General features: G+C 41.3%; 2 protein-coding genes across 11 annotated transcripts in view; one reads left to right on the top strand and one right to left on the bottom strand.

The window, feature by feature from the left end:
* TNS2 (tensin 2) overlaps positions 1-8,269 on the top strand; it is a 132,041-nt gene extending 123,772 nt beyond the window's left edge. For all 5 annotated transcript variants that reach the window (XM_063293935.1, XM_063293938.1, XM_063293936.1 and 2 more), the window contains 5 exons: positions 312-389; positions 1,427-1,595; positions 2,036-2,104; positions 3,657-3,686; positions 6,611-8,269. In XM_063293935.1, coding sequence (XP_063150005.1) covers positions 312-389; positions 1,427-1,595; positions 2,036-2,104; positions 3,657-3,686; positions 6,611-6,752 — 488 coding nt within the window. In that variant the 3' untranslated portion in view covers positions 6,753-8,269. The remainder of the gene's footprint in view (positions 1-311; positions 390-1,426; positions 1,596-2,035; positions 2,105-3,656; positions 3,687-6,610) is intronic.
* A 2,318-nt stretch (positions 8,270-10,587) lies between these two features.
* SPRYD3 (SPRY domain containing 3) overlaps positions 10,588-12,805 on the bottom strand; it is a 49,471-nt gene continuing 47,253 nt past the window's right edge. For all 6 annotated transcript variants that reach the window (XM_063293949.1, XM_063293948.1, XM_063293950.1 and 3 more), the window contains exon 11: positions 10,588-12,632. In XM_063293949.1, coding sequence (XP_063150019.1) covers positions 12,498-12,632 — 135 coding nt within the window. In that variant the 3' untranslated portion in view covers positions 10,588-12,497. The remainder of the gene's footprint in view (positions 12,633-12,805) is intronic.

The raw sequence follows: 12,805 nt of genomic DNA, 5'->3' as shown, positions 1-12,805 counted from the left end.
AATCTGCTTACCTCTGAGCAGAGCTATAAATCAGAGCAGCTTTATCATGAAAGCCTCATCTAGAAGAAGTCAAGTGAACAGAGGGACTTGCTTTTTCCCAGATGCATGCTCAGATCCTAGCCCAGCAAATGGAAACCCCAGCAGCTGGAAGGTACTGTATAGCTCAGTGTTTTTCAACCTTGGCAACTTTAAGTTGTGTGGACTTCTACTCCCAGAATTCCCCAGCCAGCTATTAAAGTTGCTGAGGGTGAGAAACACTGGTGTGGAGGATAGCTGTTGTTGCTCCACATTATATGACTTCTGCTTTTCAGATCTCACCGAGGAAAGACCAGTGCTGGCCATTCCCACCAATATGAGCACTGCTGCTGACTTGTTGAAGCAGGGAGCAGGTAAGCACCCGGGGGAAAAATGGGACAAAGGGACAGCGGGTATGTGAACACTCTCAGCAGCCTTAAAAATATGCATAACAGGAATCAAGGCATATTTATTCAGATAAAATTAGGGAAACAGCTGTAAACAGACACAGTAGTATTCATTTACTTCATGTGTTTGTTTGATTTCTGTTATGATTCTGGAATTTAAACCCTTAACCAAGGCTAAGCTAAGTTCAAGAAAAGCCACATTCGGAAATGTAAATGGGTTATGCAAATTCATTGTCCAGCTTTCCGGCTTGTGCTAGTCACAGGGGGATGGGCAAAGAGCAATACGCAGTGCTCAGTGAAATGCAGCCTCCTGGTGGCTGGAAATCTTCCTCAACTCTACGTGGGCGTTTCCATGAGAATCCCAGCCGGGGTAGATGTTAAAGGTGGGAAGATATGCCAGAATATCTTTGATGCCCATAGATGGCAAACCTTATGACTGTGATAGGACAATTGGCAGTCACTACTGGGTGTGGGGAGCCCTTGGTGAAGTGGAAGAGCTGCAAGCCCAGGGTTGGATGCGGTTTGGTGGAGAGAAATGATGGTTGAGAATGAAGGTCCTAACTCTTTCTCTGCCTACCAATTTCCCCTGCAGGCACCCCACTCCCCAGATGACTCTTCCCCGCCCCCCAGTCAAACAACTGATTCAGGGTTAAGTTTCAGGAATTAAATCAGGGACCCCTAGGAATCCACAGGATGCTCCCACTAAAAAGGAAAACATGGCCATTGAGTACGTTCCTTCCTAACAGAGTTTTCCTGGTGTGGAAGGTGGGAAGATAGGGCAGGGCTGTGAATGAAAGATGACATCTTTTGACTCATCCATGCAGTGTTGTGAATAGTCAGGGTCACTGTGCATCAAAGGCCTCAGGTGGACATAATCTAAGTGCTTAGGAGCTTGGGCAAACCGAAGATCCCTTGGGGCTGGGTCATGTCAGTGAATCATTCTGGAAGGCACCCTCGCTTTTGTTGATGTGGTACTCTTTCCCCGCTCCATTCCCAAATTGCAGCCTGCAGCGTGCTTTACCTGAGCTCTGTGGAAACAGAATCCCTGACAGGGCCGCAGGCTGTGGCGAAGGCGACCACCAGTACCCTGGCTGCGACTCCCCATGCTTCTGCCAGTATCGTTCATTTCAAGGTGTCAGCCCAGGGCATCACACTCACTGACAACCAGAGGAAGTAAGTCTGCCTGCTTCTGCTCTGGGGCACCAGCGTACCCTTCCTTACACCTGCTGCAGCTACAAGCCCTTTCTTCTTTCATTATCAGCCCTCCAAGGTAGGCCAGATCAGGAAACAGATACAAGAAGTACTAGAACTCTACTTTCTTGATACAGAATCTTGAAAGCCTGACAACATTTCTCATTCCCTCCCTCTTACACCAAAGAGAGTTAAGATGGGCAATTTTAAGTTTTTTTCTCACACTTCGTTTTCCTTGTCTGAGCTGATGTTTTGCTAACAACTGCTGCATTCATTCTCCAAGGTCATCTCTGTGCTCCTTACGTTTATTCCCTGCTGACATGCCTTGCTGTTACTTAATTGTCTGGATATCCCTTTCTTCTCTTCCCATTGCTGTGGAGTGGTCTTCCCCTGTATTCAGGAGTCTTTCCTTCTTCCCATAGGCTGTTTTTCCGGCGACATTATCCAGTGAATAGCATTACTTTCTGCAGCACAGATCCTCAGGACCGCAGGTAACCACCATCTTCATCTGGTTCTTGGATAATTTGCACCCTGCTTTTGTCCATGAAGATCCATGGATGCTAGGGAAAGGCTATGCTTAGTGGCACAGCATGTAAATTATAAGCAAAAAGGGCCAGGCTTAATCTTCTGCATCCCAAGGAAGATGCTTTGGAGAATTGCTAGCAGTCACAGTAGACAATAGTGAGTTTGTTAGACCAATGGCCTGATACCAGGTAGTGCACTTGCGTTCACTGTCTATCCTATATTTCCACCCATTATATGCTGTGGTGGTGAACAGTGCTTTGCTTATTGGTTCTATTTATGAGACCAAGATGTCTGTAGTAGCTTTTAGAGTTGTAACTGTGAAGTTGCCTGTGCGATTGCTCCTGGCCTTTAGAAGACAGTGTTTGCAAACCATGGGCTGTAATAAACAGCTACCGAATAGTAGTTCGGCCCATAGTTTCATTTTGGTGACTTCTTGAAGTTCTGAGTTGGTCTGGTTGTTTTCATTTATACAACCAACTCTTATTATTTGCACTATGACCATCCTTATAAGGTGCATGTATATAAGCACACAAATATATTCCGTAAGCATGCAGGACTTTTATATTGCAATGATGCTTGGGATGAAAAAGTGCTAGTTTGTGGGACATCATCAGTGACATTTTTTTCTTCATATGTAGAACTGGGTTGGCAAACATTATTTGCCGCTAAACTACTATGAGCTCACTGTAGTTAAAGGATTACTTCTACTTTTCAACTTACTTTCCTTTCAAAGTACTTTGCATTATTTGGTAAAAAGAACCTTGCTTTGATTTCTTGTTTCCTATCTTTGCTGTGATGACTGTTCCAAAAGCACAAGGATAATTAATTGTATTGCTTCAGTGACATTAACAAACTCCAGAGTAATACATTATACCTCTGCCCTTTTAAATAGGGATAGATATAAAATGATAGCAAGAGCACTGTGCAAACACAGCTTGCATTTTTAAAATTTCGAAGTACATTAAAGCATGCTATGCAATTCTCAATTCCTTGAAATTTCAGTAGGTGGAGATATTTAAACCAGGAGAGATATTTAAACCAGGAGTGGAGAGCATGTGGCTCTCTAGGTAATATTGGACTACAGTTCTTATCACCTCTGATTATTCGTGATGTTGGCTGAGACTGAAGGATGCTGGGATCTGTCAACGTCTAAGGGCTACAGATCCCCACTCCTGATTTAACATGTGTTGCTCTAATCACAGGGGTATCAATTTTCTTCCTTTTTATGCAAAGTACACTGTATTCTGTGAAGCAGGACTGCTCCTGGGATGTGTTTTGTGAGTTTGCCTCAGAGGCAACTGATTGGAGAAGAGCATTTTCTTTTCTTTTCTTTATTTATTATTAATTTTTCAAGATGCAATTAAGATACATAATACAGAATATTTAATGGTAGGTTGTAAATGCCTCTGTTTTTTCAGGTGTAATTTGGTGTTTTCCACCATGCCGGCTAAACAAATCCACTCCTTTAAAATCTCTGGGTCTTTTCTTAACCTGAAATAACTCTATGTTTAACTCTAGGTGGGCCAACACAGATGGCACTACAGCCAAGTAAGTAATGGAAAAACCAAAAGCCATGATAATATGTCCAAGATCAAGTAAAGCATTAATTTAACCCCACCCTATACAGCAGCATGTTGATAGATTGTAGAATAGGTTGACTTCTTAAATGTGGTAAAAAGACTTTGTTTAGGTCAGATTTTAGTTTGAAAGGTTCCCCCATTGTGACATGCAAGTCTTTCTATTACCAACATTTAAGTTCTCCTTTTGTAAGGTGCCAACACTGAGTTGATGAAATAAATTAGATTAGTTTGTTAACACTATATGCAGAGAGGAAGCATTTGAGGTTTCTTCTTAAAAGATCTGTTCCATTCAGATGTGTTTCCCCACATCAGCATCTAAGGAGCAGGATCCTTTCTTCTCCCACCCTACAGATACAGCCACCACACTATTCCTTTTCATGGTAGGCAATGTAGGCAGAGTGCAGAAAAGAGAAGTAACGAGCAAAAGAAATAAAAGGTTGGAGATAAGAGAAAAGAAGAGTAACTTCTAGTTTATATTAACACCATTACAATCTCCCTCGTCATACTTTTGGCAAACCATCTTTGCTTTCACCACACTCATACACCAATGCGCACTTTTCCTTCTGTTCTTAAAATTTTCACTTCTCTCTTCTTGGGGTTCTCTTCAGCTTCATTCAATCACGGTTTTCTCAGTCTTCCCCTTCCCCTCAGCCCATTCACTCTTTTTTCATACAGTATATTTATTTTATGATTTGATCGTCATTCATTCTCTCCATGTGACTAAACCACTCAAGGCACTTTTTCATACCAGGCACTCAATTTTGTACTCAGTCCACATTCATTCAGAGCCTATACACACATGCCTCTCTTCTTCTTTTTCACCACACGCGCTTGTCAGGCAACTCATTCCCACTGCATGCAACATATTTGGGTTTACATACCCAACTTCTAAAAGTGGGCAAAAAGCACACTGTTACACACAGCCATTTTTGCTTCTTCTGACAACAAGTTCTTACTACAGACTATATCCTATCTATTAGCTTTCTGCAGGGCCCTTGTTTAACCATTATCAGCCCTTTCCAAAAACAAACCATTTCGCTAAAATTGCTCATTTTCTCTGCCTCTTTTAGTTTTACCCATCATTTGCTCTCTCACTACATTCTTTGCAACTATCTTTTTCTCTACATATGCAGTATCTTTTTCCTTCACTTTTTCCTACATTCTTTCATATGCATTTTTCCTTAGCCTTAGCTTTTTCACTTCAATATCACTCCAAGTATTCTTTTTCATATTTCCCATTAGTGTTAAGTCCACATATTTCTTTGACACTTCGTAACACAATTATTTTTACAAGCAGCTTCTATATCATCTTTCCTTATGTTGACTTTCCATTCTGTTGGGAGATCATTTATCTTGTAATATTTTTTGCATACAAGGCACTTACCCTCTCTTCCTATTTTCATTCTCTTTGGTTCCCTACTTTCTTTTTCTTCTATTTCTCCCTCAAGATTTAAATCTATCCCACACTCAGAAGCTTTTATCTTTCAATTTAAAATACTTCAATCTTGTTTTTTCATTCATTCCTTTCATTCTTTTCCATATGTACAAATTAACAGAATTATACTTAAACCATACATTTGAAACAAACAACCCTTCTTCTAAGCAGATGTTCATTTTAATTCATTCTTGGGTCTCTGAATGGCCCAATCACTTTTACGCTACTCTTTCACCCATCCATTCATGTTTACCTAGCAAAATCATCAGTTAGCATAACCTCTATCTTTCTAAAATTTCTAAACTCTCTAGCTTCTGTGAAAGAAAAAGCATAGGATAAATGTACAGCTTTGGTCCTGCTTGCCCTAAAGCAACAGATGGTTTGTCATAGCTTAAGCAAGAATATTTTATATTTTTCTTTTTTAAAATACATTTTTATCATTAGAATAGTGAAATACAAGGGGAAAGAGTCTGCATTTAGGTAATGGCAACAGAATGAAGCAAAGAGAAATAACTACCAAGGATGAAAAAAAAATCATTATGGGAAAACTTTCTAGTGACACATTCTCCCCTTCCCTTCTGTTTGCTTCCCCAACTACTGACCAGACCTAGATATTTATACTTCACACTGAACATTGTTGCTAGTATCTATTTAAGTCTTTTCATCTATCATGTCTGATTGGTCTCATAACGTTTTTCCCTAGAAACCATATTTCAAATGTCTAAATATACCCTGCTGTGTAATGGGTGGTGTAAGGGAGCCATTCTTGCTTAAATTAGGTTAGACTGCTATTACAGATATATACTGATAATGTTGGCCTCCCAACCTGATATTGTTGGCAATCCTTTTTTCCAACGTGCCGAAATTGTTCTTGTACTGGACATAAATTGTGATATTTTTATTTTATGTTTCCTGAGATCATACCTCATAAATACATTTGTGATTTCAGTTCACATTTTATGCTTAGGATTTTCTGAATATTTAGATGTACTATTTTCCAGTATTTTTGAGGCTTTTTACATAACCACGACGTGTGATAAAATGTTCCTTTTTTGTGATGTTTTACATATTTCCTCTCCTCCTTCCCTTGAGTTAAAACTATGGCTTAGTGCCTGGTGTGAACAAAACTCACACTATCCCATGGCAGCCAAGCAGCAACACTTCTACAAGCAGCAGTGCCCACAGGAACTCACTGCTTTTGTCAAAATGATGAAAGCAGCGTTATGAGGTTGTGCTACCAAGTCCGCCCTTTTGAAACTGCATCCGATATCAGGATGCACATAGGAAAAGGACAGGGCTGGTGTTAGTATAATGTTGCTGACCCCCTTGCACTCCCCCCTCCCCTGCTATAAGCAATGGAGAAACAGAATTGTGGTCCTGATCCTTGACTAGCATAGGGTGGGAATCAATGACAGCAGAAGCCACTATTGCCGACATGTGCCATCTGTCTTTTGCAGGATCTTTGGCTTTGTGGCCAAGAAACAGGGCAACCCATGTGAGAATGTCTGCCATCTTTTTGCTGAGTTAGATCCTGAGCAACCAGCATCAGCTATCGTCAATTTCATCACCAAGGTTATGCTGGGTACTCACCGGAGGTGAAGGCAGCTTGGCAACTGCTCCAAGCCTCTCACATGGCATTCCTTCCTCCCCAGCTTGACCGCCTGCCTGGATGCCTATGACGTTTGTGGAATCCCCTGCAACATGGGAACAGGATGTCCAGCTCTACATAGAGTTACTCATAGGAGTTTTCTACTCTCTCCACTTTAGTCCTTTCCCTTTTTCCCGCAACTTACTGACCAGGTATAGTGGAGAAAGGGCCCACTTGATCCCAAGAGGAAGTGCGCATTTCTCTTTTAACGTTTCTCACTAACAGAGAAAACACCCAGGAACAAAAACTTTGGCGAAGACAGCACGACTTAGAATAGTGTGCTAATTCTTCCATACACATAGGCCAAGGTTTTGTGACTTGACTATAGTTAAATGCATTCTAAAGCATCCAGGATGGGGAACCATGTTGTACAGCCATAGAAGAAGGAGAGAGAGATTACTCTAGCCAGGCCAAAGGTCACACTAAATTACTTTGGGGCACATTTAAGAACCACCACACTTTTGGTGGCAAGCATGGTTCTTTTGTCTGCTGCAAAACAACTAGTCTAGATGTGTTTACACAGCCTGGGAAAGACCATCTGGTGGCCTTTCCTTTCTGCAAACAGCATTGATCTGGACAAGCATGCCACTTTTATCTCTCTCCAAACATGCAGATTCAGCATGACAATCTTTATTAGTAAGGCATATCAAATCCTAAACTTGTTTTCTCTCATTGAGACAAAGTGGTGCCCGGCTTGATAAGAAGCAATGAAATATCCTTGGAATTTTACAAACTCAGGTTCTAGCTGTAAAGTTGGTATTTTGGATTCTTAAATGTATGTCTTTTTAAAAAAACAACAGAAAACTTCCCTCCAGATTTTTCTTAATTGGTTGCTGGCCCTACTGATTTATTGGGCCTGAAAACCCCTTTAATCTGATGTCGTCGTCTCTGAAGCCTGGAGTTAAGCTACTATTATTTTTTCAGTTTCCTTTACCCTTCAAGACACATGTTTGGGTAAGCAATTGTGCTGCTGTTCAATGCTGCTCTATGCGAATCTCCGATCTGGGATACAATTGGTGCAAGCTGCTACTGTAGGGTAATAACTCCTGAACTCTCTCCAGTGCTTGATTTTCATCTTGAATTGAGGTTAACAATGGAAGGAGAAACCAACAGATCATGAATTCTTCAATATCATGGAAGTGGTGTCCAAGTAGGGGGAACACAAAAACTCGCAAGTAATCCAAGAAACTCATTAAGAATTGCATCTTACTTTTACCCTTATTTGTAATGCATATTGAACGTTCTGGCCAATGTAGGCTTTACACTGAATTTGCAAAATTGATTGAAGCAAGAAACACTTTAAGCTTCATATGTGAAAATACTCCCAACTGTGTGAGATACCCATATATTCTACTGTGCTATGGAGATGAGAAGCTGGAACAGACACATAATACATAAGTTGTTGTTGATATAAAATATCCCAATTGACAATAGGTCTTAAATACCTTGGCCACCAAGTTCTATAATGGAGAAATATGTGTAACAATAGGCAGCTGTATGTGATGAAGGTTAAGTGTTGGGCAGAGTTGATTCACAAAGACCTTGCAGATACTGCTAAGACTAGAGGCCACTACATAGGATTAAAGAAACTGGGGTGAACAAGATGTATTGCTCCCATTTCTATTCAAAGCAGAAAACAGCAGGAATTTAGAACTTAAGAGGTCCAAGAAGGATCAGTTGGTTCTCAACAGTTAAAACTATTTGAATTTCATGGGAAATTATCTGGACAGCTTGTTGAGATTGACTCCTAGCTCTAAGCAGGGAGCTGTAATCCAAACATCTGGTTGGGAGGACTATATATCACATGCAGCTCATTTCTCAAAGATCAATTAGTTGGCCACTGAACAATGTTCTTTGCTTTTGATGTGCCTGATGCAGACATCTGCCTAGTTTAAAAACTCACAAAATATAGTAAGAGCATGGACAGGTGATCGACATTTTTTGACAATTTTATAGCTCAAAATCCATTTTAATGACTCTCCCTCAGACTCTCAGAACCCTCTTTCCTATACAACTATTTAAGGATGTCTTTGCATCTGGATAGCATACAGCAGAATATCTGAGCTGTCAAAGGATTAAGGCACAGGAGGAGATGAAGGACTAAAAAAACCTTGATATAACAGAAGTCCTATTTTAATTGTTTCTGGTTTGAGTTTGTCATTCCAAAAGCAGAGTCCTGTGTATTTACAGTTTTTCTTCCCCACCAGTCAAACAACTAGAAGGTTGCTTAAAAAATCGCAGCCAATTGAGAATTGTATTCCTAGTAACTGTAGCATAATATAAATATTAATTCCTCATGGGCTTAGGTACAGTTGGCTGAACAAACCTTCTGTTGATTAAGACATGCCAACTCAAGTACCAAGAAAGCAAAGCAGCTGTGCTTGGTAGACGTCCGTGTCTTTGGCTTGCTCAGGCACTTCCGATGATGAAGCAAGAGTTTTCCCCCACCAGCGTATTCAAGATGGGCCAGCGGCAGCAGAGGACAGATCAGATGAGCTAGCGAAAAGGGTTCTGCTGTTCTCTAAATCTGCTTTCCAGTCTTTGAAAGGGGGGAGGGGGGGTTGGGTTTAGTACAGAGTTCTATTTTGTCTACTAAAGAATTTATATCTGAATGTTAGCGAGAGATGTCTTGATAATATATATGTATATATATGTGTGTGTGTGAAGGGGGAGGGAGGGCAGGGGAGAGAAAGCAGCAGCACTGTTATTTTTTATATCTGTATTTTTGTCTTGCGTATAAATGACAACCTATTCCCTGTTTATTCAAAATTAACATATAAGGAAAAGAAATTGGAGTGCCCTGCATTGGTTTTTGGAAGAGGGTCTTTGTGGGATGTGGTAGGAAAAGAAGAGAGATGGGTAGACAACAGAGAGAACTGTACTGCTAACGATTTTGCTAGGTAGAATTCCTGCAGGCAGTGTAGTCTAAATTCCAGACATTCAAGGCAAGAAAACCATTTCTGCTTGCTTTAGAGGAGACATTATTGTGGCATCACTATGGCCTATACGCTCATGTTATCTATGGGTAATCTTCCTAGAGCTGCTTCGGTTGTTTAAATTTCTTTAAAAGGACAAAAAAAAAAAAAGTCCTTCCAGTGGTAGAAACCCTCAATGCTATGCCTTGTTTTGTAGTGTATATACCATATTTTCCGGCTATAATTTTTCATAAAGAAAGGTTCGTCCAAAAGGTACCATTTAAACCATATTTACATGCTGCTGCTATTAATTCCATAATGCACTTATAGATGAATGAATCACATATATGAATGTATTCCAGTGGGAATGAATTTTAAAATATATTTTCCTACATCTGCATCAGAAAGGCTAATACCACTTAAAGGTATTGTACCATTATATTTTATGATTGTGGCATTGCTGTGAGCTTCCAATCCCTGCCATTTGAACAATCTTGCTGAATGGCATATTTTATTTTTAATCAGACTATAGTGTTATAACACTACCCCTCTCTAATGCTGAAGTACTACTTTAAAGCAGTTTTGTGGGAGTATAGCACTAGTTTTTTAAAAGCTTGCTGGCCACTACCATCAACCAGCTTATTCAAATGGTAATGACCAGGAAAGTATTTTCCCCCATCGCCTAAAAAACATACTGCATTAGAGGGTAAAGTACTAAAACAATTTCATTTTAAGTATTCTTTTGCGGCCAGTTCAATGTTTAAAAATGACTTAGCTAAAAAATTCTTTTAAACGGAAAAAAAATACACCTTTAAAGAAACATTGATAAGGAAGAGAAAGCAGGAAAATACTATTAATGAAGCCAGTAGCCTTTCCAGGTGGAAATGCCAACTTTATTGAGTGTATAAAGATTCTGGCTACAAAAATGCAGCAGAGGCACCCAGAGCTGAAGGGGAGAGAGCTCTGCTCAAGCCAGGCCTGCAGAGCTGAAGAACAAACTACGCAACAGGACACAGAGAGCAGCCTCTGCACTCTCCAAGGCTTGGTGCAGCAATTAAGTCAGCAGCACATTTACAAGCTTGCGATGTCCCCCCGCACACCAGCAACCCTGCATCCTTGCATTCTGCAGCCAGCAGCTTCAGCAGCAGATGGGGAGGATGCCGCCACCAGCAGCAAAGGTTATAATCTTTTCATAATTGCAAGGGGCAGAAAGGGTTGTTGGTAAGACGTGAACACGGAAGGAAGAGACCAAACTAAGTTGCTCCCGCTTTCCCAACAGACAAAGCAGGACTGTCACAAGGAAGTCAGGTCATTCACACCACCAGAGGGAGCCAACACAAAGATTTTTCAGGACCATCCTCTTCAATCCCCAATTCCCAGAAGATTATCATTTTAGCAGCAAGACTGCCCATGAAAATACAGGGGCAGAGAAGTTAAGAGAAGGTAGGACAGCAACACGCCTTTTGTCCCGTGGCTCAAAGCAGCTGCTACTCTTTGGCTTCTCCTGTCATTGTATGACCACATCTACATATATAGCATCCAGACAGGTTTTCACCCTTCCCATAAGCCTTTGTTAATTCTGCAATGGGGTAGGGCTATGACAGAGCAAGTACAATGCAGAGAACAAGGGAGCTGGGTGAAAAGAAGGGCAGGCCTACATACCTAAGGATCAGCCCTTGTTAACTTCAGCAGAGACAAATGGTGAAGAATAAACACTTTACAATCAAGTTACAGTACAGAATTCACATTCCATCCTCTTCTCCATCAATAGAGAGATATACAGCAGCATTGCACCCAGATCAAACACTACCCTTTCAACGCCAGCCTGGCCCAACATACAGTATACCAGAAATATTAGGGAACCGTCAGCAGTTCAGGAGGGAGATGGCAGAAAACTATCCGCCTCTGATTTTGCCAGTGACACCCCAGCTCCGAGATCAGCTGAGTAGGACAGCAGAGAATTCATCAAGATTCTAGTTACACTTCCATCTGTAAATTTTGATTTGAAAACAGGCGCAAAAGTGCTGGGTCTTGGCTTGTCAAACATCAGTAAGGAAGTATAGTCCAAAAAAGATTCTCCCCTGGCTTTCCATCATCCTCCCAAATCTCAAAAAAAAAGGAAGTTGGATCCTGGGAGTTTCTAAAAGCCAGCTCAGGTTAACCTAAGGAGCCCATATATGTTTTTTAAGAATGACACAGGAACTTTTTGCCCTGGATGGGCTCAGGAGAAAAACAGATGATAGATAAGACTTTGTGGGGCTGGCCCGCAGCTGGAGGAGTATCAGTGTCCAGTGTACTAGATACAATAATAATGCAAATGGTTCATGGCAATAGGAAAAGGGAGCTATCTGTTCCATCTGCAATTCAACTATCCCCTTAGGAACAGGATCATGGACACCCACAGAACTGAACAAGGCTAGGCCATATCCCGGTCTCTTTTTCAACCATGTAATCTCAAGAACTGTCCTGCCCTCAGAAAGAGCAGTTAATGGAACGTGAGCAGCAGAAAGAGATAGGGACTCTGTTCCAGGAACTAATCCCTGACCCGCTTGGAAATAAGAGCCTCAAGATTTTCCCAGTATTAAACGGTTGCACTCAAGCAGGCAGGAAAGAGACAAGAAAGGCGGCTCAGGTGGTATTAGATAGACAAATATCTCTATGTGGCCCCACATCAAAAAGGCTACCCCTGGAGGCGATGGCTGAAGTTGCAATGAGGAGCAGCCTGAGCGATCTGGCAGCCTGCCGAGTGGCAGAAGAGGCGTACTCTCCAGCCCTTGGTCTTTAGCCGCTGAGCGGATGCAGATCCACCTTGACCTTCTCCCCACTGCTCAGCATCCCAATGGTGGGATAAAAGCCCCCGGACGGCACCACGGCATCTTTCTTGCCAATAATCTTTCCATTGCGTGTGAAGAACACCTAGTGAGGATAGGAAAAAGAAATGAAGAATTTTAACACAGGTTGACCCTGACTGAATATTGCCTGGGTCAGATTTTGGACAAAGCTTCCAAAATCTGTTGTGTGAAAATAACTAATAACTGTGAGTAAGACTCTTGGCACTCAGTCTTAGTTAACTGAAAGTTGTTTTTCTT

Source organism: Candoia aspera, chromosome 2 (genome assembly GCF_035149785.1).
Source record: "Candoia aspera isolate rCanAsp1 chromosome 2, rCanAsp1.hap2, whole genome shotgun sequence".
In the NCBI taxonomy this organism is placed as follows: Eukaryota; Metazoa; Chordata; class Lepidosauria; order Squamata; family Boidae; genus Candoia; species Candoia aspera.
Note: the sequence above shows the minus strand (reverse complement) of the source record. Positions and strands in the feature narration are given on the sequence as shown.